At 39.7% G+C, this 25,108-nt stretch overlaps 1 protein-coding gene across 1 annotated transcript in view; it reads right to left on the reverse strand.

Annotated features, from left to right (window-relative positions):
- Nucleotides 1-1,995: 1,995 nt before the first annotated feature.
- The window catches only part of TG (thyroglobulin), a gene marked incomplete at both ends in the record, with an annotated part of 159,517 nt that continues 136,404 nt past the window's right edge, over nt 1,996-25,108 (reverse strand). Inside the window, 5 exons of the mRNA XM_082325442.1 lie at nt 1,996-2,111; nt 7,032-7,222; nt 7,996-8,136; nt 20,069-20,176; nt 24,549-24,730. Of these exons, the coding sequence (XP_082181568.1) occupies nt 1,996-2,111; nt 7,032-7,222; nt 7,996-8,136; nt 20,069-20,176; nt 24,549-24,730 (738 nt within the window). The remainder of the gene's footprint in view (nt 2,112-7,031; nt 7,223-7,995; nt 8,137-20,068; nt 20,177-24,548; nt 24,731-25,108) is intronic.

The following is a 25,108-nucleotide window of genomic DNA, read 5'->3' on the forward strand; positions in this document are numbered from 1 at the left end:
TATACAAAGACCATTCTCCACCAACAATAGTCCAATTAACATCACTGCTCCACAGGGATTTGGTTGGTGTTATGGAGAACTTGATTTTTTGGAAGCGTACAGTGCAGAAACAAAGAACATGAGCTGGGAGAAGATGCCTCAGTGTCAGGAATGAAAGACAGGAGGACCAGTATAGAAAGCAAAGTGATCTAAAATACTTTTAGATGAGTTATAATGCATTTGTTGAATGGATGAAGCAGAACTTTTCACACTTGCTGAAAATTTTTATATATATATATATATATATATATATATATATATATACACACACACATATGCATATAATAATAAAGATTCGCAGGACTATTAGGGTCAAGCTAAGGAGGACCATTGTGGAAATTAGGTGACAGAGCTAGAGAAACCCACATTTCTTTAACTCAACTCACTGTTAAATGAATATGAAATACTGTAGCTCAGCTTTGGGTCTTCCCAGGGCTGGAGATATGCACATGACTGCCTGCGTATGTGGACACATGTAAAATCATAGCTGTTATTAAAATAAGAGGTTTTGTCAGGGAGCATTAAGTTTTAAATAGAATCTATTAGACATTGATTTCCAGGAGCAGTCTCAAAAGAGGAAAAAGTAAACCCAGTCTTGGCCAAGGAATCGCAACTGCTGCAAAGAAACCATCCTCTGTTGAGCTATATGATTAAGATCTGGGTTTTTCTTAAAATCTTTTCTTAAATCTTTTCTTTTTTTCATTACCAGTTAGCTAACATAGGTAAAGAGAATGATGGAAAACACAGTGTGATTTCTCCATCTTTACTTTTTTATATTTAATCAGTTAACATGCTTCTTGATTCTTCTTTTTTATTGCTTATTGAACAGGATGTAAGTATAAGAACTATGAGTGTTACACAGTTTTCTTCTAGCTAGGTAAAATCTTTGGAAACCTGGATACATGGCAGACAGCAGTAACTGCTCATGCACTGGCAAAGGTCCCATGCAGCAAAGAAAAGCTTATGAGTTGTTTTATTAAATCATTTCAACACTGGACAAGAAATTTGGGCCCTACTGAAATCAATGGAAATTTTGCTATTAGTTCCAGGGCAGCCTTGATTTTACTTTTTGTTCTCAAGTATCATGAACATGTGTGTGATATACTGTCAAATGAGGATTATTTGTTGCCAGATGATCCCAGCAATGAATTAACAACCTAACCCAAACTACCTTCAGAGCCATTCGAGATACTCTATTATGCACTTTTCCTTATGCTTCCAAATCTATTCTGTATCATCTCACCTTCTCCTTACAGAAGATAAATGTTCCAAGGACAGCATATTCTAAGCTTTAATTAACATATGCTTTGTATTATCTCTGTTGTGTGTTGTGCTTTACCCAAATGGTCTTATACATATTTTCACGCGTGATCATGAGCTGAGTGTAGCGTGTGCATGCGCCTGACTTCATGTGAACACACTCAATGCACACTCGTGATTCCCTTCTTACATTGTTCTTCCTGGATCCAACCCTTCCCCATTTAGAAGCTTTTTAATTTTCTCCAGAATGCCAAGCCAGACTCCCAATCCTATCGGCAGCTTGTGATAGGATGAGTAACAAAAAAGAAAAAGTTAGATAAGACATGTGGCTAATATAAGCCTCATCAGCTGAGGGACTTCTCAAGAGTCTCGATGTACATCCTTTTCTGCCTATTGTTGCTACAATGTGTGGGTATTTGGGTGCTTGCAAGAAATAAAGTCCAAATACTTTTGTTTGGTTTTTGCTGTTTTTATTGATACTTCATTTTTCAAATTACTGTTTCTTTTGACCTAAAATAACAGCTGTATGGCTTATTTTGTGCCATATTCAACAGTTTTCTTAAAAAACTACTTTCTTGAAATGTGCACTTTACTTGTTCAGAAAGTTAACTAAGGAAGCAACTTGTTCATCTGGTGTGACACAGTTGTATGGATATATAATTGTGTGACAAACCCATCCGATAGCACTGTGACTTTCTATCTGCTGTAAGCCACCTTGTCGCCCAACGGCTGGCTCTCCTGGGAGGTAAGTCCTTCACTGGGAGCTTCACTAGGGCTGTTCTCTGCAGACGGCTCTCCATTATTTGCACTTCCTGAAAAGACAATATAATTAAGATTAAAATAAATGTCATATCTTTGATGCAGCAAGCTAGAAGGTATACACTTTGTCAATGACACTTAAGATCCTTTTTATGCAGCTATAAATGTTCAGGAAGCTATTTTTCTCAGTTTGCAGTCCATTTGCAAAATGCTTTAGGGTAATGACAGATCACCTAATGGTAATTAATTATCACGCTTCCAGCATGCTTTAAATAACTGCCACTGGAATGCGTAATAGTGTGCACTCCACCTGTGCAAGACTTGTTCTATTTTTCGTATTATCTCCTGATACTTACCTACCAGTCAGGAAGTGTGGGGAGCATTATTTTTTCGTCTGTTTGGAATACATAAAGCCCCAAGCACCCACCTCTGATAGATCTCTTCTTCCTTATTCTTTACCTTCTGTGATTTTAGTCTTCCACCTTGTTTCAGAAGCATAGTTGCCTCAACAAGACCAAACTGTGCCATGAAGTGTATTGATGGTGTTTATTTAATGTATCCTACCCAGAGTGCTCTCACTGCTGCACAGATGTCCCTCATATGAAAGGAATCTGTTTTCTAGTGGAGATTTCCAAAAAGAAGGTGTGAATAGAATGGGTAAAAGATGAATGCTAACCACAACATTCCTGATTCGGTCTTGATTCAAGTCTGAACTATGAACACTGTTGCTTTATTTGGACTCTTGTGTGGCTACACACGGTGTCTCAGAGCTAATGGAGAAGGCTTCAGCTTTGCTAGCCATTGAATTTTCTACAGGTGGGTTCCAGTCTGGCTAACTTGGACATGTAAAGTATGCCTAAATATCTAAATTTAGGCACATGAGTTAGGCAGACAAGATTTCACTTTGGAGACACTAGAGGTATCTCCTTTTCCCCAGTTGCAACACTGCTTACAGAGGCACTTACTTATTTTAGGAGGACTGGTTCTGTTTAGATACCAGTTAGATGAGTAAGAGATGTAGACTGGATCCAAGTCTACCTGTTTGGGATGCAGCCAGAGGCCCCTTATAATGGGACTCACCGTTATGCAGTGCAGTCCACCACACTATGCAAGGGGAATTTTAGCATTCAGACATACTGTCTGAATATGCATAAACATTCTGGAGCTCCTGTTTTTAACTGAATTTCACGTTGTTAACACATTCCCTGGAAAAAGCCATCCACAGCTTTTTTCCACGATGACCACTCTTCTTGTTTGTCGTTTTGATGTTTCCCATGGAAACCATCATGATTCAGAATATAAAGCCTGTCTTTGAAATGCAACCATGGGAACTCCATTTACTAAATCCAAACCTTTTCAAGCACCACCACTTTCATAATTCCCCAGGTAAACTGCTCCCCAAAATGCCAACTTTACAAACTGGTTTCAAACAAAACTGCAACAAATTTATACATCATCTGCAATGAAACAGATTCAAACTTTCCTCAATAATTTGTAAAGGCACTGCCAGTAAATACCATGAAAAATCATTGCATTTATGAAATTACTGTTGTTAAATTATCTTCAATTATGACAACATACATTTCAACTATATGCCAGGAACAAATTATAGATTCCATCATTAAATATTGCATTCTGATCACAAAATGAAACACCTACTTCAATTTGGACAATATTTTTACTAAATGGAAAGAAAATTACAGGTAACAGTTAAGCTGGATATATACACAACAGCTTCTAGATCCAGCAATGAATAACCTAAGAGACATGTAACTTCAGCTGTACAAGAGACTCTAACTATGAGAGGCTTTATTCCAGAAAATGCAATTTATGAATTTAGGAGTAGCTCAGTTTTCTGTTGGACTGAGACCTAGGGCCTAAGACATTGAGCTTTGAGACTTTAGTTATCCCGAATTTGACATTTCTAAGTCAAGAAATTTCACATGGCAGTAAACAAAGGATCAAGAAAAAAATCTGAAAAGTCAGCTGCAGTTAGATTAGATCATTGGTTTGTCCAGTTCTTCTCCATTTTACTGAAATATGTTGATTTTTTTTTTTTTTTTTTTTTTTTTTTTTTTTGCTTACAGATCACAGATGATATATGAATCTGGAAAGACATTGATTTGAAGGAAGAGGTGAGATGAACAAAACAGGATTCATCACAGTTGGTTGAGATTGCATCAAAATAGACCCTCTACAGCTTTACACTTGGACGTGAAAACTGCATTGTTTCATTAGGAGTGCCTCTTGGTGCCACACTTGTAAACTCCATCTGCTTGGCTTGAGGCCACAAATTGCAACCCACAACAACAGAGGCTCAGCAGTCAGAATGAACAGTGTATCATACAATCCAAAAACACTATCATGAAGATTTATAATTATTGAAAGGCAGGAAACTGCTCTTTTTTTTCCACTATGTGTTAGATTGGATTTCACATTAGCTGGCTGACAAATAAATAGTTCGCCCTCAGGATGGGTTGCAAGGTACGTCATCCAAAAATGGTTTGCAGCATTGGTTTCTCAAATCTAGCATCCAACATCATGCCAGGATCCCATATGAGAACCTGGCAGCACCTCAGGAACAGTCTCTGGAGCACTCAGGTAACAATAGAGGGGCAGTGCTTCAGCTTTGAAGGGAGGTACAGCAAGCACCTCTGGTGCAAGGAGGCACACCAACCAAGCAGCAACATGATGCTTAGAGACTTAAAAAAAAAAAAAAAAGATTTCCATTCTCTTGACTGAATACATTCTACAGTGTCATTTGTCCACTCCTGCAGAACGGGATTTTTGGGAGCAATGCAAGTGATGAACTTGCACTGATGAACTGACAGTACTTTGGCATGAATTTCAGCACAGTCTCCTCTCAAAAAGAAATTGAGGATGCTCAGCCATCAACATCTGAAGTTCATACAGTCTTTCTAGCTGAACTGATGAACATTATGAATTTTTTTTCACAAGGAAGTGAGCTCAGATTGCTATCCAGACACCCACAGCAGTAATCTCTGTGAGTTACCATCCCATGCTGAGGTCTGGAGCAGAAATGGGTTTGATGTGATGCCTATTTAAGTAGAAGTCATATGAGAAGTTCCAGTATTCCAGGATAAAATAAGATTAAAGATGACTATCAAAGCAAGGTGACAAGCCAATGTTGCTATGAGATGGAATTTAGTAGAAATGAACTGTGTAGCTGCATTACCATGGTGCTGAGGCCAAGCAAATACTGGCTTGAAGAGCAGGCAGGATGTACTCACTTCTCCTTGCAGAATAACATGTTGACATGTACTTTTTAAACTTTCTCCTTGACAATCTATACTCCATAAATCTCACACTGTGTGGCTTGTTTTCAAAAATTTGACTCATCTTTGTGAACTCTTTCAGTGTGTTTTTCTCTCCCTCTCTTAATTTTTATGTTTAACATTCAAGTATTTGGTGTTGGCCACTGATGAGGGCAGGATATTGAGGTAGGCAGACCATTGGACTGACCCATAGAAGAATGTTGTTGTGTTCTTATGCCAGTTTGGATGGTTTTAAACCTTCTCCATCTTAAAAACAATCATCTGCCCTGGTAGATATTTTCCCACCTTTTTTCGGGATTTTCTGTAAATGCTGGGAGTAGCCTCTGTCCGTGGTGCTCGGTCAACAGCCGTTCTGCCAGAGCTGTGACTTCAACTCAGTCTGGTGTTACACAGCCATAGTGCTGCAAGATTAAGTCCCAAAAGATCTAGAAGCTCTACCCAGGACAGTTTAAACATCAGAAGCAAGCTTTGCAAATTAGGAGTATCTCGACCAGCAGAAAGCCATCAGAGAGATCAAAATATCCCCTCTGAACTTGAAAGACACTGAGGGATACTGAGAAACTGATGAAAAGGCCTACAGCAAAATCTTGAGTCCACTTTCGAAGAAAGATCATGAGTAATGATTCAGGCTCGCTCTTGAACAGAAGCATTGATGCTTTGTGTTTGCATCAGAACCACCAACTTGATGGTTCTGAGACATTATAGTTTTGTGTCACTCAAACATCAGCCTCAGTCTATTTGAGAGGTGGTCTGTCAGGCATAGATAGGCTAGGTAGCTCAGTGTCTTGGAAAGTACATTTTGTTCCCAGAAATGCAACTGCCCTCCAAAGCAGAAAGGGCCTGGACTGTGTTCACTGCGAAGATGAGTCCTTAGGACATAAAAAACACTTGTAAGCTTGCAGGCCTCCAAGAATAATTAAAAACATCTCAGCCTGCCAAAAAGGGATGGTTTTGTTTGCTTTTCTTGAGGCTATCCAAATTTATTTACAACATACACAGACATGAAGGGGAGTTTATTTACCAGAATAAATTGAGTTTTCAGGGCAGAGCAGCAGATTGAAATCTCAGCAGAGTTGGTCTTAATATTCTAAGCAGTAGGAAAAAATTGAAGGAATCTCACAGCTGCATGAAAATTTATGGAGTCAAAGGAGAAATACAAGGGGCATAACAAGCACAGCTATAAAAAAAACCAAAGAAACTGTCTAGTGTGAAGTCAAAGCATGCAGGATCCATACTGAGATATATCTAAAGCCTCAGTTGCAGCTTTATAGTGGATAGAAGTTATTGTGCTCCTCCTAAGTCATATGAATCTCAACATTCTCATGTTAGATGCTTCCAGTAGACAAAAGTCCAGTTTAGGCAAAGCCTATATTATGACTGCACATAGAGAGCAAGATATAGCTTTATCATATCTTCTATAATCACTGCAAGAAGATTTCTCTAGCCCTGTCTCCAGGACAATGGAACTTTATTACACACTGTCTGCTCTAAAATAATTTTGTTTAGTGTTGCATCAGGAGAGTCTCAGCTATATAGCCTGGACAGCGCAAGATGTTTCATCTATGAAAAGTATTTTTCCACACTGACATAACTATAATATTAACAGGACTACAGACAGAAGGAAACATTAAGTGGAGAATTTAGGTTTTATTTAATGACAGAAAACATTCTGCTCACCTGTGGATGCTTTCAGTCTTCTGATATAATCAGACCAAAAAGAACAGTCTGCTTTTTTCAATCCTTTAAGAGTTGGCAAGGAAACAGTGAACTCCTTGTAGTTATCACCATCATCATTTGGCAGATACATAGGCCATGGGGGCATCACCCCTGACATTCTTCTGGAGAAAGTATGAGGGTAGTTTGGATTTCTAAGGAAATGGGAGAAATGATCATTAGGAAATGATGACATGAACAGTAAAATGCAAAAGGAGATCAGCTGGGTCAAAGAAATGTGTATCCAGTCCCTCTGACCAGTAGGGTTCAAATTCAGTCCAGACTGGTGACTCGTTCACAGTGTCTCACCTGACAGTAACTTGTTTGGCTGGTTCACTTCCTAGGGAACAGGTACACAGAACCTGTATAGACACAGGCTCATGAACACCCTCAACAGACCTCAGTCCCAAAGCAACCCAAGGAACTCTAAAAAGCACGTAAAGTCACAGTTCCCACACAAGCTTTCCAGAGATACTCCTTGTTCTCAAGCATTGCGACAGCACAGTACAGCTGAGGGTTATTCGCAGGGTAGTTGGTAAAGGATGCACTGTGTCTTCATGTGCTTCTCCCTTTCTTCTGGGAATAAGGGAAGTCTTAGCCAAGACCCTTCAGAACTGGGGTCCTAGAACTAAGCTCTGGAAACAACACCAAGGCCTTTGTAACCCCCATATATTTAAGTAGAATTTGCAGCTGCTCCATGGAGATAAAATTCCTATTATTTCTAACTAAGTGTCATACTACAAATCTTCAGTATCTGCTCAACAACTCGGCCATGACTTTCCAGAAGTGTTGACCCAAGCCCCCTCTGTAGGATTACAAATTGCTAGATGAAATGGAGGCTACTTGAGTGAGGGCAGGATCTGGACTACATTCCTCTACTTCTTGCCCCCTTCCCAATCACAGCAGTTCTTAAATGTCACATACTTACCCAGAGTTTACAAAATTAGAGATATACTGCATAATTTGCAAGGAAAGGCTCTTTTCTTCCAGAGTAAATTGTTCTTCATACTTTGGGTAGAATGGCAGTCCAAATGCATACTGAACATCCAGCAAGAGCTCCTGACCTGAACTAAAAAAATATTTATATAAAGATAATTAAAACCATCATTTATTTATTTGGGTGAGAAAGGGAGCTAATTTAATTTGGAGAATAAAGCAAAGTTTTAAATAATTAATCGCCATTAGTTAGAGTGTGGTGAGCTGTGGGGCTTCTTCAAATCAGAACATAAAAGAAGAGCAAGCAATTACAAGGAGAATTTGCCGTTAAGTTAATGTAGGCTCTTTAACATTTGTTACAAGAGGAAACTGTGGAAGACAGCAGGGCATATTTTCTAAATTAACTGGGCATATAAGAGAAAGTGATAGAGGGCGAAAGCCACTTGGCTATTCCTTAAATGCCTCTTAAGTTTTATACAGATTTTCATGAAAATTAAATTCAGAAAGTGGAAGCAAGTGGTGACATGGAATCTGGCAGCCATAACGGAAGGTTAATTATGGTTTATTTCACAGATTTGGAATAAAATCCTGGCCCTTAACAGCAATTGGAGTTTTTTCCATTGACTTCATTGGGGCCAGCATTCTGCCCCAAATCTTTGTATAAGGAAAGATGTAATAGGAGATGTTTATGAAGATTTCTCTTAGACATAGTTTTAATCTAATTTCTCTGCTGGCTGGGTGGTTTTGGCTCATACAGTCTGTTCTCTCGAAGTTTGATATATGGCAGTCAAGTCAAAACAGCTTGAGATAATCACCTAGATCAGATTTAAGAAAGAATAATTGTTGTTTACTTCCATGTAATAATTAACACATATAATAAGGAATATTTCAACAATTCAGACAAGACTGGCCAGGCAAGACAACCCTTGTAGAACCTGGTAGCAAAAGTTACACAACTTAATATGTTCAAGTCCTGCAGAAAAACAGTGGGCAACTTCTACTAATAAAATTATAACTAAACTATGCTCAACACATAGGTTTGAACCACAGCTCAGAAGGAGACATTTCTGGTATGGAGTCCAATTGCGTTTTCTGTATCCCACATTTAGACAAAGGTCTTATTGACTTGGTTAAATGCTGCATGAAGGCAGACAGCATCAGGGGACCTCAGAGAAGGAACAGATGTCTGCGAGGCCAGGACAAACAAATCCCAGATCCACTCAGCAAGATTTCATCTGCAGTAGCTGCAGAGGTTGTTGTCAAAAGGTGGCACAACTGAAACTATTTTAACTTTGAACATGAAATGCAGTGGCATTGATATGACCCTGATACTGCCTCTAATGGAACAAGGCTTGTAGTTCAAACCATCATGGGGGCAGGTGGAGTGAAAGCAAGATGACTCCTTTACATCTTATGAGTGGTGGCACCGAAGCCTCTATTTTGAAAAACAAACACACAACCCTCTAAATGAAATACATCTTTGGTTGTATTTTCCTTAGTCTTATCATAATACCTCAGTAATACTTTGCATCTGGAAAGTGAATTATTCACAGATTATTCACCAAAAAAATGTAGAACTGAAACAAGATTAAAGCATATTTTTCTTCCCCAAATGTTTATAGAAGGATTAAGCAAGATCATAGTTTAATAATTTTGCTTTAAAAATAATTTGTTTGGCCCAGTATATTACAGCAATGTTTAGTGTCAGTATTCCAGCAAAGGTACTGTATACTTAAAGGAGCTATTTTCTTTTCAATAAAGAGTCACTTTTGAATAGAATAGAGAACATAAAATTAGTTAAGATGCAATGAAGGGCCAAATGTACCCATTTAGAGAAGGCAGAGGTGAACTTTGCTCTAAATCTAAAACGAGAAATTTGGGACTGAGGGTTTCCCCCCAAATGAGACTGTGTTCGCAGCCTTCATGTTTCTAGAGGTGAAATCTCTTAAGGTCACAGCCCAGACTAAAATTAAGCAAACTCCTAAAGGGAGAACTTATTAGGATTGAAATTATTTGTACAACTGTAATGGGTTTGATACAGAGATGTAAAGTGGTACAAAACTCTACAATTTCATGGGCTGCTTTCAATATTTTTGGTTGATGCCACCACACCCTGGCCAGTGAGTATCAGTAGTAAGAGGATGAGAAAAAAAACATAAGACTAAGAGGGGAAAAAGGCACATATATACATGCACAGAACAGCAGTAAAGACAACCATGGAACATCTAGATGACAGCTAGATGGAAAATATCAGGGGAACATTTCTATCTTCTCCCTCAAAATCTGTTCATCTTTCATTACTGCCAGAGGGGAGTGCAAAATGGCCAGAAACACCCAAACAAGGATTTTGGAGGAGCTCTGAGCACACTCAAGGTAGCACCAGGTAGTGATACCGTTTTCATTGGAAGTGGAGTGAGAGAAAGAGAGGAGTGACAGATAAGCATGTATAACTTTGCTGTTGCACACTGCTAGCTCTGCAGGGAGGTTTCTATTTGCTGAGCTCCTCCAAACTGCACTCCTGAAACCCCAGGGTGCCATATACATGACTCCACAGTGTCACCTCTAAATGGCCCAGCAACTGCTGGACTTCCGAGGACAGTTTGATAAAAGGGAGGACTGCAGAGACAATGACAAAGGGTGTTTTTAAAGTGTTTTTAAGGAAGACAAACTAATAGCAACTAACTTCTCCTACAGAAGCCTCTTTTCAAGGAACAGATCTGTTATTTTAATAATAGCAGTGAACGTAGTTACGTGTAAGGATGAAATCTTGGCTTTGGTGACTTCACAGGACTAGTACTTCATGCAAAGGTATCGGTTCAGATCTTCTGTGTATACCTTTTCTTTTTAAGATGTCGACAATTTTAGAAACAGATTCACAGCTCTTCTTATGTGACAGTATGACAAACTGATAAATTGAGCCACGGGGAAGCCAGGAGCCAGACCCTGCCACTTTGTTCACACTAAAGTGAGCTCCCCTTGGAGAATTATTACTTCATTTCAGAAAGGGGCACTACTGGAGTTCAGTTATCCAGTTTGCAGAAAAACAGGTAGTAAAATCAGAAACTTTGTGACATTCATAGCCAACAATTTAACAGCAGACCCTGAAATATCACTTGCTGGGAATTTTCATTATACAGTGCCAACCCATTTAATTGGGAAGGTATTGGTTCTGAGAAAATTTTCCTTAAGCCTGAGATGGAGTTTCCATTTAAATGTTTCCAAGTAAGAAAGAGAGAAAGGGATTTCTTAGCCACCAATTACTCTACTGTGCTCTCTATAGAACTGTGGCTATTTTCGCATACAAAGAACAGCTTCAATAGGGAAGATTAAAAGATGAGAAGGTCAGAATGTAGAACAAAAATACCCAGATTACAGGTGATTTGGTTCAAATTCTTGTTCCAAATCAAACAGAGCATAGGTGTAAATCCAGATTTCCAACAGTTGAAGTGAATATCTTAACGACAAGCTTTAGGAACAGTTAAAAAAAAAACAAACCCCAAACAACAACAAAAAACCCCAATGCAGAAATCCTCAAAAATTTTCTTTCCAAGATGGAATTGTCATTAATGGCTATCCATAATCATGGCAGTCAAAACAGAAGAATATGATCTGGCAGACCACCATGCTATTCTACGTTAGGACTGAATGCACAACTTAGAACTGGGGCTGCAGATACCTCACACTGTGATCCACTGTAAATTAGGACATCTCTCTCATTTTGAACTTTGTCTTTGTTCTAGATCTGGCTAATAATTTCATACTGGAAACTCATTTTGATGATTAATGACTGACTATAGCCTAACACTTTTCTTTTTTTTTCTTCCATTTAAAAATAGTCCTTACTCTCCTAATGTAACAATTTCAACTACTCTCAAAGCCTTTTGAGTCACAGCTTCTATTCTTAGTTCACTTAATGGAGGTTTTGGTTCTTTTTTAAAACTCCGCACACAGATAGAAGCCAATGTAAATTAACTCAAAATTCAAATGATATCCTATACAATACCAATATACCAAACTTCCCACTGCTATCCCATCATTTAAATTTTAAAATAAGAAGATAAACATAACTCTAGCTAGAGTTCAGCCAGAGTTACCACCAAATTACTCAGGATGAAAAAGCAAGTTGAAGAAGAATAAGTTTGTCATTAGTGAACATACCAAAGGGATATTTATTTATCAATCTTTTTAGCTGTATTGACCAATAATGATAGATATTTTAGTCCTCATAAAGCACAGATAACTATTAACAGAATATTTTAATATATATGGTCTAGAACAAGAAACTAGTATGTGGCCATGAGTTTACTTTTCTTTTTGTGCTTTAAAATTTTTTACTGATAACTAGGCAAAGGAACCACAAAAATGGAAGTTTAAACCTACTGAAGAACCTGACACCACATCTTAAATAGTATGTGGGAGGAATTTAATTGATATTTTCACTTGAAAATTCATTCTATCTTCATTCATACAGTTTTAGCCAATTTTCTTCATACTTCTTTTTCTACAATTTTATATACTCAACCTACTGTCCATTTTGTGACATAAGCACCCCCTTTTTCACAAGGGATACTGTTTTGGCATTCTGCCTTTTTTTTTTTTTTTTTTTTTTTTTTTTTTTTTAATGAATGATAAGTAAGTTTGGAATAAATATAGTCTAGCAGCCATATTTCTCAAGCCCCAGCCTGAAAAACACTGACCCTCAAATGATCTTCAGTCTCCCCCAGCTTTGACTAGAGATGTTGGCCAAAATTACCATTACCCTATGTGATATGAAGCCAGGCTACACAGCCCATTAAGATAGTCCTAGCAAAACCCTTAGCAGATAAAGTCAGAGGCTTAAGTTCCCAGCCCCATCACGCTGGGGACAGTAGCATCATTAGTCATAAATGGTCTACTGGGCAACCCCTTCCTTCTTCAATGCCTCCACAACCCTTTCAGTTCAGCTACAGCATTGCAACCCAGCCTCTTCAGGAGGTGAAATAGAGAGATCTGTTCATTTTGTTTCAGCTACAATGATTGTCTGAGAAATTTAGAAGAAACAGTGTAGTCAGACTGATGGTAGTCACTAAACTTAGCAGATATTGGTGCTCTGCAACAGATTTGTGAGGTAAGAGAACCATTGATCCTTTAAATGTAAACTTTTATGAGCATAAGTGCTCATTCTAACAATTCTGTGAAAGGGTCTGTGTTAGAGATGGGATCATGGTTTTGAGTTCCTAGCCTCATACTCAAGACCCTGTTCAGTATCCCATTGGCAAGGATAGGCCTATCGCTAGGAAAACAAACAAAACACCTATCCACTGTCACTTGGTTTTGGTGAGAATAGGTCATTTACATGCTGGTTATATTGAACAGCATGGGTGAAACTCACACTCATAGAGTTGGTGATAAATCTCCTGCTGATTTGAGTCAAGATAGGATTTCATAACAACCGTGTCCCTGGAGAAGAGGATATAATTTGTATATAAAATGCCACTGCCTGCATCATCTTGTGGCCTTGTTCTGTGTTTATTTTCAATAAATGAATTTAAAATTAATTTTTGCAAGAAGTATTGGACATGCATACTAAATGTGGTTGTTCGCATATGTCTACATTCTCTTCATATTAATACCAGCAGATTTGCAGAGTGGGATCAAGTACCCCAAGATGTTAACAGGCACCATCTCATCAATGTCACGGGAGAGGAGCAGCGTACCAACACTACACTTTGCCTGGACTGAAATGTTCATTTCGATGATAAGCAAAAATAATTTTTTAAAAAATTATATATAACCACACATCTTAGAAAAGGAAATGGTACGTGATTGCAGGGGGAAAAAATAATCAAAAGATAGCTGGATAATTATAGAAATTTAATGAGCCAATGTAAAGCCTGGTGTGAACTCTGCAGTTCTAGGGATGCATTTGGCTCATTGTATCTCCTCACATTACAAAGTCCTGCCAAACAAATGGAGGAAAGCATGTGAAAAACAGATGAATATTTTTCTTTCTTTCTTCTTTTCAGGAAAACCAGGACATATGGAAAAAGCTTAGCTCCTAACAGGATTAAACTGCCAAGTTTATCCACCTTTGTACCAAAAAAGCCCTATAGATACATGTGACTTGCAAAAGTATCCTGGAGTTTGCTGTGTCTTTTCCACTTGGATTACTCCCAATACACGCAATGTTCTACTTTGCATTACAGCTGTGCCAATTGAAGAAAATAAAAGTGAAGTAGCAGATAATAAATTCAAGAACTTAAAAGCTCACATTAATTGAAAAAAAAAATCCTAGATCTTAATGCAGGAAGAAGGCACTTTTATCATCTTGTCAGAACTCCTAAATAACACAGATTACAGAATTTTGTCAGGGAATTACTAAATTAAAAACCTAGTAATACGCATATTGACACTTGAGTGCATCTTTGGGGGGAGAGAAGTTCATGCATTTGTTCAGTATGGCTACTCCTGAGCTGAATGAATGAACGAATTTCCTTAAAAAGGTGACATGTCCATCCAAAGACCTCGCAGCACCAAGGAAGGTCTCTAGATATATGGACTTTGTGCTTATCTTCTGGATTACATTTTGTGGCAACAGCCTGCCCCAGCACAGCACATGCAGTTCCAAAAATGGCTTTGTACTTTTCTGACTCTTTTAGCTGAATTTTGGTTAACTTAAAGCTGATTTCTGCTTTTTCTGAGCTTGATACTTTGCCTTTGCATATTTATTTCCAAGATCTGAAAAATCTACTGAATGATAAAGGCCCCTAAACCACTCCGTGGGAAGAAAAAATAAAATATCTACATCTCAAGCCCTTAGCAAAACAGAAACTGGGTAAAGACTTGAGAATTGCATGATATGGTTGAATCAGTGGGACAGTGTTTTCATAGCTGCAGCTGGCATAACGCAATAGATAGATAAGGCCAGAGGGATGAGAGGCAATTGCAACAAGAAGAGTAAAACAACTTTTAGGAGGTGGGAGGGAGTACAGCTTTAGAGAGAAAAGTTACAAGCTGTTGTTGCAGCAAGCGTGTGTAACTACCTACGGTGATTGTGGTGCCTGCCCAGCTATGGAGGCAACGTGCATCTTATCGTTCTCGTTACCACCTCTCCGGTGCCTTACCTGCCCTCTGTGTTTAGATGAGTTTCTTTGAAGCCCGGAGCCATAACTTTCTGCCTGCCTCCCCAGCACCCACTTCACACTGTGGCCCCCCAACCTATGGGGTGGTTGTACTCATGGACTAACAGCTACAGTCAGGAGGAGAGCCTCAAGTGGACAACAAGTGGTGGACAGATTAAAGGACAGGGATATGATTATTACAAAATCAAAAGAGCAGAAAAATCTTCTTTAATTAAAGGGATATTAAGAACAGACAGAATTAGCACAGCGTATATAATGAATCGAAAATGAAAATACTTTGCATAGCTGAATGGCTTTATACGCAACCTTTTTTTTTTTTTATCAGTCAGGAGTTCTCACCTTCAGTTACAGGAATCATAAAAAGCGTCACCAAAATCCAGCCAACTATGCAAGCATTGGCATGGAGCAGTCTTTTAACAACTCATACCAACATACATAAGAGTGCATAGTCAGGAGCTAAGGACAGCCCCAACTAAAATGACCCAAAACAGACAGCAGCTCATCAATCTTGGATGAATCTGTCCAGTGTATAACAGTTAACAAAAGCTTTTGTGACAATTATTATGGTAATGTTAATGACTATAAGATAGAGCCTCATTAAGTCTCAGTTTAGGCCCCTTCAGTGACAATAATGCTGCTTTACCATCCTGCTGCAGTGATGATCTGGCCTCCTCAGTGAGCAGAGCACTGATTTTTATCCACCATCTTTAAGACAGCACATTTGGCAGCACAGTGTGGCTTGGAAACTATGCTGGTGTGGCAAGCAGTGCTACTTCATATAATATGTAAAAATCACCCAGAAACCTCTTGAAGGGTTAACGAGGCAAATCTTTGTACAGTTAATAATATTATCCTTGTCAAAACATACTTCTCCTATCACATATTTCTTTACTGTAACTAAAGCTATACTCTAGCCCTCCCCACTAATCCTGGGCAATGCTGAGCAGTCACATTCCTCCTGCATTGTTTAGAATAAATGTTTACTCCAAGGCCTACGTGTTCTCAAAAAGAGTGAGAAAATAGCATCTGGGTTATGTATATATTTTTACCACAGATCGGTAATACAGGAGCTGGCTGTGCATTTCACTCCTTATTCAAATAGGAACTGAAGACTAAAGCAGACATGGTGTTACGCCAAGCTGAGGAGAATGCTACCACATGGAAGGAGATATTCGTTTGCTCTCTGCAAGATCCATTCATCTGTATGAAAATTGTCAGTTCATGGTTTTATGTGATTTTCCACATATGTCACAGACATCAGTTTAGCATGGCCTTTTTAATCCTACCCCTGTATCTATGCATGCTTGAATGTGTGCATGTGTGTACATTTTAGAAACAACCAGTTGTGAGACAAACTTTTGCTAATTGACTTGTACTGGTAAAAATTCCTCCCTGTTTAATAACTTTCTGACTACTTTTTATCATTGCAGTTGGGTCTGTCTTTACTGGCTGACTTCTCCCTCCCTCTTGTTTATCTTGCTGTGAGTTATTAAGGGACTGCTCCATGTGAAACAAGAGGAAATACCAGTACTTTTTCATCTCTGCATTTTAACTCTCTCTTCTGTTACACATTTTGGGAGACACACATAAAGTAGGAGAGAGGTGACAGAGTAGAAATTAGATAATGTGTTGCTATACTGTGCCTTATCTTAATTAGTGAATGGCCATTTCCTCAGCCAGAATATTTTATCTAAGAGTAAATAGTCTTCCATTCTTGTAGTTATCTGAACACAATATTATTTTAATGTACTCTTTCCAATACCCCTGTGAAGTAGCTATTAGTAATTATTATCTATAATGTATAATTATATGATCATCATCATCTTTATGATATAGATAACAAACACAAAGAGGGAAAGGTCCGTATCCTGTGTAAACTGAGATCTTAGGAAGACTTTAGACACCAAAGACCAAAAAATCAGTATTTTATCTCTTCTGTTACCCTATGGACATAATACTATACAAGTTTCCATTTTTACAAGCAAAGGTCTGTATCTCAGAAAACGCAGATGTGATGCAATATCCAACAGGCTGAGAAATCATTTTTCTGTCAAATGCCTATGAGTGATCAGGAATATCCAATGAGGTGCTCCTGCAGTTACAGTCACTAAGCGGGATCTGATCCAGTATGTATACTCACAGAATATCCTGTACATGCCTACTATATGCAAAATATACTGTTGGTTATCGCATTCATGAACACAAAGAAATGGCTGTAACAGGGTTCTTCTATTCAGGAATTTAATAGCTATAGTGTTTGCAGGGTCCCATATTCAATTCTCACTTCTGCTGAGCAAGTTCAAACCCACACATCCTACCTTCCAGGCTAAACTGCAGGTTACTTGGCAGAGTATCTACCTCTGCTCCTCCTCCTAAGAGTCACAATTTTCAATGAAGAACTTGAGAACTGGCAGGACTCATTACTCCAGTGGTTAGGGGAGTTCCTTGGGAGTTGGTGACATGGTTGCCAGATCTTTCCCCAAGATTAGTTTATATATTCTACTTGAAGGCTGTTTCCTGTACATTATTGGTTTTAATCCAGTCGGGCAAATCACCAATAATATTCCCGAACCCTGTGTTTTGTTGGTTTCAGATGACTGATGGTTTCTCACAGTTTTTAGCAGTTAAGGCCACTCTCCCATGTGAAGCTCCTACCCTCGACAGCATCACTTCATTGGCATGCAGTGAGGGTGCTGCACAGCCTGCAATGCACGTATACTATGTGGAGGAGGGAATGCCGTAGGGAGGGGGAGGGAGAGAGGTCACATGGCAAAACTGGGGTGAAGAATAAGGAAGGATTCATTTAGGAATGAATGACAACAATGTTTGAACAAAAAACTTGCAGTATATTCAGCAGAGGACCTAGTGTGGGGTCCCATGGGAAAACGAGGGTATCACTGCATAAATAGTCACGTCACAGTGTCAAATGAGATTCTTTGGTACGGGGACAAGCTGAATTCTGCAATTTCTGTTTAAGTGCTTGCCTTTGCAACCTAAACAACATTTATTTTAACAGTACTTAAGCATAAATAAAGACGAAAGGAGTAAGAATGTAAATGCAGCATACCAATTTGGGCCCATTTCTCCTTGCAAGTAGCTTAGCCTGAGGCATTTGAGCCTCTGCCTCACATTCCCACAAGTTTCAGACAGCATATTGGATTTGTTTGTTCTTTTAAAGAGGGTTATGAAAAAGTGAAATAATAAGTTTTGCACTAAAATTTAAAGTAATTAGCTTAGAAGACCACTGACAGCATAAATATTATTAAGATGTGTGGCTAAGTGCTACGTAAACTATTACTGCACTGAAGAGTGTACGGAGAGCTAAATAACATGAGCACAAGAGAAACTTAAATAGGGCTAGATAGAAGAGGAAATTCTCATCAGTTCAAAATCACTGCCTCAAAACCAGTGTCTCTAAGTTGTATGAGTACTATTTAATCTACTTTCAAATAAGATCTTATCGTAGATGGCTGGGTCACTATCATTCTCCAAAGCAAGAGGAAACTTGCTAGCTAATTCGAGAACACATCTTTTCTTTTTGTGTGGCTGGATTTTTGGCATACCATAGCTCGGCCCTATTTGGAGCCTTGTAAAAGTCACTTATCTGAGCCTATCAGTAGCCAAACGGAGCACTGCGAACATTCCCGCTGGAGCTGCCAGCAAAATAACGGCTCCCTGAGGATTAACTTCTTCTTGGCTAAAAAGAAAGCGAGCCTGTGTTACCGCAGCATAATGGCCTTCATCTGTAACCTAGATCTTGGCTGGTTTCTTTCAAATGCTTTTTCACTACGCTATCAGGAAAGCAAAAAGAGCCGCGTAGGTCGCAGGGAACTTCACAGTATCAAATGGTGCCAGTAGGAACCCGCTGTTCCTCCCCTGAACCCTTTCAGAGGAAGCCTGAGAAAAAGGAAAAGGTCTCAGAAATCTTTCTTGAAGAGAGGTACGGGGCAGTACAGGGAGCAGGGGACAAGCACTGCTCCCTCATAAGGAAACAGCTAGAAGAGAAGCATCCCTGTGTGCCTTGCTGCCCTAATGTGCGGATCCAGGGGAGAGGAGGGTGTACTGTCACTGCAGTTTCTGATCACTCAGCCTTTGAGAGCAAGGGACCAGGAGCTACCGTGGTATGTCACATCGCAGCCCAAAGTGCTGACCACTGCCTGCAAACCTCACTGTCTCATTCTGACTTCTGGGAGGGGCTGGGTCTAAAATAAAACCAGGGAAGGTCACCTTAATAGCGTCTGACTACTAGCTTGTTCTATGCCCAAGGGAACAAGGTATTTGCATCTCCCATGGGCATTTAAACCTTTCTGTCTAAAATATGATACAGCTTCTCCTGCTGCAGATTTTTCAAGCAAGCTTCTAACACGAAGGATGACATAGAGCCTTAGTCTGCAAATGCTTGCATTCAAAAATACTTTTCCTCCCATGAGACAGTCTGTCGGCTGATCACAAGTTACGGTGCTGGAGCAGGAAGGAATAAACCCCAGACCCTGCCCACACTGAAGGCCACTCAGTGTAACTGTGGTACAACTGCATTGACTTCAAAAGGGGGCAGTGTTCAATTAATGTTGAGTCCTTAGGAAATGTTACCCCATTTACCTTGAGAGCTGTGGGCTCCCGATGATTTAGACCACTTTCTGGTTCTTTGTGGGATATTTATCAGATATAGAGTAGACATCTAAAAGGCTATCTGGAGCTGGCAAAGGTAGGTAAGTTGGAAAAGGGAAACTTAATTTAGATATCTAACTTGAAGTGCCTGAGTTCAGAAACAACATTCCTATACAGTCAACAGGGAGAAATAATCTATTAGAGCCCAATCCCTCCTTTGCTAATCCAAACTGTTCATACCTACATCTATCCATTTACTCCACAGGGTGCCCAAACAGACAGCTCTGTTTTTGCAAACTCTAAATCCAAGAAACATAATAAAATACATCTCCTTACCTGCTCTGTGAGGAGCTCTCAGGTACGTGGTACATGAAGACATTTCCTCTGGAGGCAGCAGCCCAGTGACTGGCCATGTTTATGATGGGACACATGATAAACTGGTCACTGATAAAAAAGGAGGAGCAGGGAACAGACACAGTCACATAACAGAAAAAAGGAAAGAAAAAAACCCATAACCAACAGACCTCTCTCTATATTGATAGCCGCCTTTAAATCTTCCAAAACAGCTCATATCTCTGCCTTCAAGTGCACTGAGGGAAACCATGTTCACCCTCTATGAGCCAGTACAACTTAGAATTCACTAAATTTTTTTACGTTTTATGGAGTGTTGAACAGTGGTAATGGTACTAAAGCAACAAGGTCTGACACATGAGTATCCTGGCCAAAAAAACAATCCCATTTTAGTCTAGTTTATGGGGGCTCATGCTTGTAATAGTAGAAAGCTCCTTCTTCTGGCACCACTAGGTTGCAACGGCATCTAGTAAAAGGGCTTATATATTTTCTGGGTTATGAATCAATAATATCGTTTCTGCATTTGTTTCTGTGTGATTTTTTTGGGGTAGAGTTTCCAGAGGTGGAAGAAGTAAGAGACCACTTTTGGAGATATCTTGCAGGGCCTCTGGCAGGGTTCATCAATATGGAATATCTGGTGCAGTACGTCTGGGAGAGAAGGTTAAACAAGAAGAGTGGAATGAGATACTTAAATGATCAATTTATCACCAGGTATTGCAATACAAACGTATGAGTAAAGCAAATATATCCAAATATATCCAAACCATTGCCCCAAGATGTGGGGCTGGATGGTGGGGTGAGCAGTAGCTGGAAGGAGCACAAGCAGTTCAAGAGGGGCAGGCAGAAAACAGGACACCTTACTGCAAGATATCTCGTTATGATTCCTCAAAGCAATATTATATACACACATATCACCACTTCTCATTCTACATGTGCCCGAAGATGCAGCACACTCTTTGGGTGTTTATATATCCATAACTACATGAGCACACACAAACCTATCTGCTGCAGAAGTGGGAGGTTTCAAGTCTTGGTCTAGTGAATCTGAAACAGTAGCTGCTCCTTCAAACTTGGTAGGTAAAAAAAGAATGACTGGTGGCAAGAAAGAACACTGTCAGAGAAGCATAAAAACATGTTGCTATATTTAACTGATATGATTATGAAAGGCACTATTTGGGTAGCTATCTTGGTTCGGCAGAGTTTATTTTAAGACCATCTGTGATACCACAAGCTATGGGCTGACTGACCACAATACTCTTTGACAGTTATGGTTGACAACACCCATATGAAACGAAAATTACTCTTCTTCACATGCCTACCAGCAAGGGGTTTTAGAGGAGCAGATGGTCTTTGAAAACTAGGGAGTCTGTGGAGAGCATTAGCTCTCGAGAAATGCTTTGAGATACATTTCACCACTTAAAATTGATTCTCAGTTGGTGCTATGGGGGGGAAAAAGTCAGCTATTCTGAGGAAGTAAAAAAAAAAAATTAAAAAATAGTAACCACAAAAATGAAAGCTGCTTCTTACAGGCATGGAATAAAAAAAAAAAAAAAGGAAAGAAAAAGAAAACAAAACTCATTTTATACCTGGGAAAAAATACTGGAGAATTGCAGCTATAACAATTTCAAAAGTGGAAATATTTTAAAACTACAAAATATGCACAATGTATGTAGTTTATAGCAACCACTTATGTTGCTTTCTCACACTTTATAATCCTGTTAAAATTTTAGCAATTAATTATAACCTCCTGACACAGAACTTTTCTTGGGTTACACATCTATACTGGTAGTAAGTTTTTTGTTAAAAAAAAAACAAACAGAAAACAAAAAACCAAAACAAACACACACAAAAAACCCAGAACCAAACCCCTCTTTTCTCCACAATGTATGTGATACTGATGTAGATGACTGTCATTCTGTAACTGCTGTCTCCCTCCCTTTCTCCTGTAGCTGGAGAAGTTTCCAAAGTGTTTAAAGCAAAGGATTATTATCAGATGTCCTGGTTTCACTATTCATCCTTCTGCTTGCTCGTGGTGACTCTTTAAGCCATTCACTTCTTGCCTTAGCCAAGTCATTTGCCTCATATCGTAAACAAGCAGGTAATCCCTATGCCCGTGAGGCTGCTGCAGGGCGCTCGCAGGCAGAGAGCCAGAGGAGCTACTTGTTTATTGCATTCCTGCTGCAAGCAAGCAGTGTGCTACCCGTCGTAGCTTTGCAAAAGCCAGTGTTTGCATCACACTGAGCCCTGCGCTGAATGTGGATGAGCAAATGCAACAGCCCTGTGTTATAACAGCTCCTTATGGAAGTATCTCTGGATGGCAAGGGTTAAAATTTAAGTCCTTCAGTGTTTTATTATGGCTTAAAACCTTACTGATCTGACTAAAGCATGATAGCCCCATGGGTAACAGTGGTGATGGAAAGAGTGAAGATGAGTTCTGGCTTTAATGCCCATGAACCACAGCGCTTCCACGTGTGCTGCATGCAGTGGCCCCAGACGCCGCAGTGATGGGTGGCCTGTTGCTGGGACAGGCTACAAGGCAGGGCAAATGCGGCATGGTGTGACACTCGATAAATGGCACAAAGCTCAACCCACAGCCTTCTGGCTTGTTTACTTCATGACCTCAATGCACCGGCACACCTGGACCACCCAGAAACCTTCCCCAAACAGATTTGGTCACTGCTGTCTTGGGTCAGATGTTTCCAAGTGAATCTTGGCTCCTGTTCATCTCCTGCTCCCTGAGGCTCCCCTGGAGCAATGCCCTGCAATTCTGATGGAGGACGAAGACCTACTGAAAGGAAAACCTTGTGTCTGAGGTCTTATGGAGAGGCTCACGGTGGGACAGAAAGCTGTAACACTGAGAGCGCAGATACCAGGAGCTTGTAGCTATGATGTGTCGGTTCAGAACAGAGGTGAAACAGCTTGGATGGGCACACTAGGACTCAAACCACCAGCTTATAAAACACACCACTTTAGAAATGTAAAGAGTTTTCATAACGAATCTGCCCATGAAGCAGAGACAGTAATAGGGAAAGAGCTTTTTGATTAATTTTCTGAAAATCTGTTCAACTTAAACATTCAGACCCCAAGTTTGCACAGAGACAGGAAAAAGGAGGTAAGGATATTTCCCCTCAGTTTGCCTCCTTTCAGAAAAATTGGCCCACCCCACCATAGCTCAAGATCTGTAACGGGCTAAAGCAAACTGGCTGCCGATGGGGGAGAGAGCAAAATCTATGGTCTTCTCTGCAGACCAAACCACCATGTGACCATGTGACCAAGCTAAAGATATCCACCAATCTCTATGGCCTACCATAGGTGTCATGACTGCTGTGGAGTCCTAGTTCAACAGGGCAATGAACTCTTCAAACTGACTGTTATCCAGAACTGCTGGACCCTGATGCCATACCCAGTTAAGGGTTGAAGCTATACATATATACTAGGTGGTGTGAACACTGCTCCTCTTCCACTTCCCAATGGTCCCTGCCTGCAATGTTTCAATGCAAAGTGTGGGAGTGTATATACTGGAGGCAAGTTGCTCATCCGTCTGCTGACATGTCATCACTATTTGCTTCGGAAGGGGCTGCGAGGCACTGTGAGTCTACAGTGTGTCCTGATGGATCAGTCAAGGCAAGGGTCAGATATTGTGTGTTCTCCTTTCACCTTCACAAGAAGACTTCCTACAGAAGCATCCTGATGCCTGATTCTGCTTTCTCTCACCATGGGAAACCATACACAAAGGGAGCAAAATGTGGATTGGGTGACATACGATCGCTGTACACTGGCATAAATGATTACACAAGGGTCAAGGAAATACATGAATAAGCTTAAGGGGATTCTTCTGCCATAGGTAAAATGGAGATTAGCAATGTACAGAATGGGGTTGGGAGCCTCTTTTCTGAACATTCACAAATGCTTCACTGTTTTACACAGGATACTCACCTGTAGAAAGCCTGACGTTGTGAAGAAATATATTTTGCCGGTTTCATAATATAAAAATTAATGTAATTGCTGAAATCAAAGTTTTCAAACCTGACCACTCTCCAAATTTGCAAAAACTAGGAAAAGTATCTAACTGTATAATTAGGTGACTGTTTGTGAACAAAAGCCAGTCTATTAGTTCTTCTACTGTCACAGAGATGAGAGGACTCAAGAAATAGTTGATGCAGACTGTGCAAACAACCAAGACATCTTTGACATGAAAGAGTACACAAAGAAGCATTAGTAGTCTGAATCCAATATACAGTTCAGGAAAGATAATTCAAACTTTTCACACGGCATAACAGTCAGTTCAATTTCTGTTTACCAATGACATTGGAAACCTCATGGAAAATGAAATCATATTGCCCATTTTCTGTTCATTTGCATAGAAATTTCTCAAGGTTTTCAGAATATAAATGCACATTTCAGATAAGCAAAACAAACCTTGCTTAACCCCAATCACACAGGTGTAATAGAATGAGTTTCTTACCGGGTGGCATTTTCCAAAGCCCTGGAAAAGGATGAATAATCATCGGTTGAGTGTTCAAGGGAGTAATACCACGTAGCTGCATCTTCAATGAATGAGTTGGAGTCTTCTCCTCCTAGAGAATTTTGCAGAGCCTGATAAAAGGCTGTTTTGCTGTTGACTCTTCCCTGACTTTCTTCAAATTTCTGAGAACAAAATGTATACATGGAATTTACAAACAAAAACAAAAGGTAGGTTTTAAATGGCACAATATAGGCTCCGATCTCCCTCTGCTGGAATGAGTCCTCTCTGAGGTGATCTCTGATTCCTAAGGGAAGAAGTAGGGGACAGTCCTACTTTTGCTTTCCCAAGACTGTCACCAGCCAGCTGTATTGGCTTCCTCAAAACATACTATAGGACTGAATCCCTAAGCTGGTAAATCCAAATCAAAGGTACAGTGCTGTGCAGATGTAGCTCTAATACTACAGAAACCCAGCTGGCTCCAACAGAAGTAGTCCATACGGATAGTTCTCCAGCGTGAGTGTGCTCAATGGCTATATGACTCTGCCTCTTCTGGAAACACC

This window comes from Platalea leucorodia, assembly GCF_965183815.1.
Source record: "Platalea leucorodia genome assembly, chromosome: 1".
NCBI classification, from domain to species: Eukaryota; Metazoa; Chordata; class Aves; order Pelecaniformes; family Threskiornithidae; genus Platalea; species Platalea leucorodia.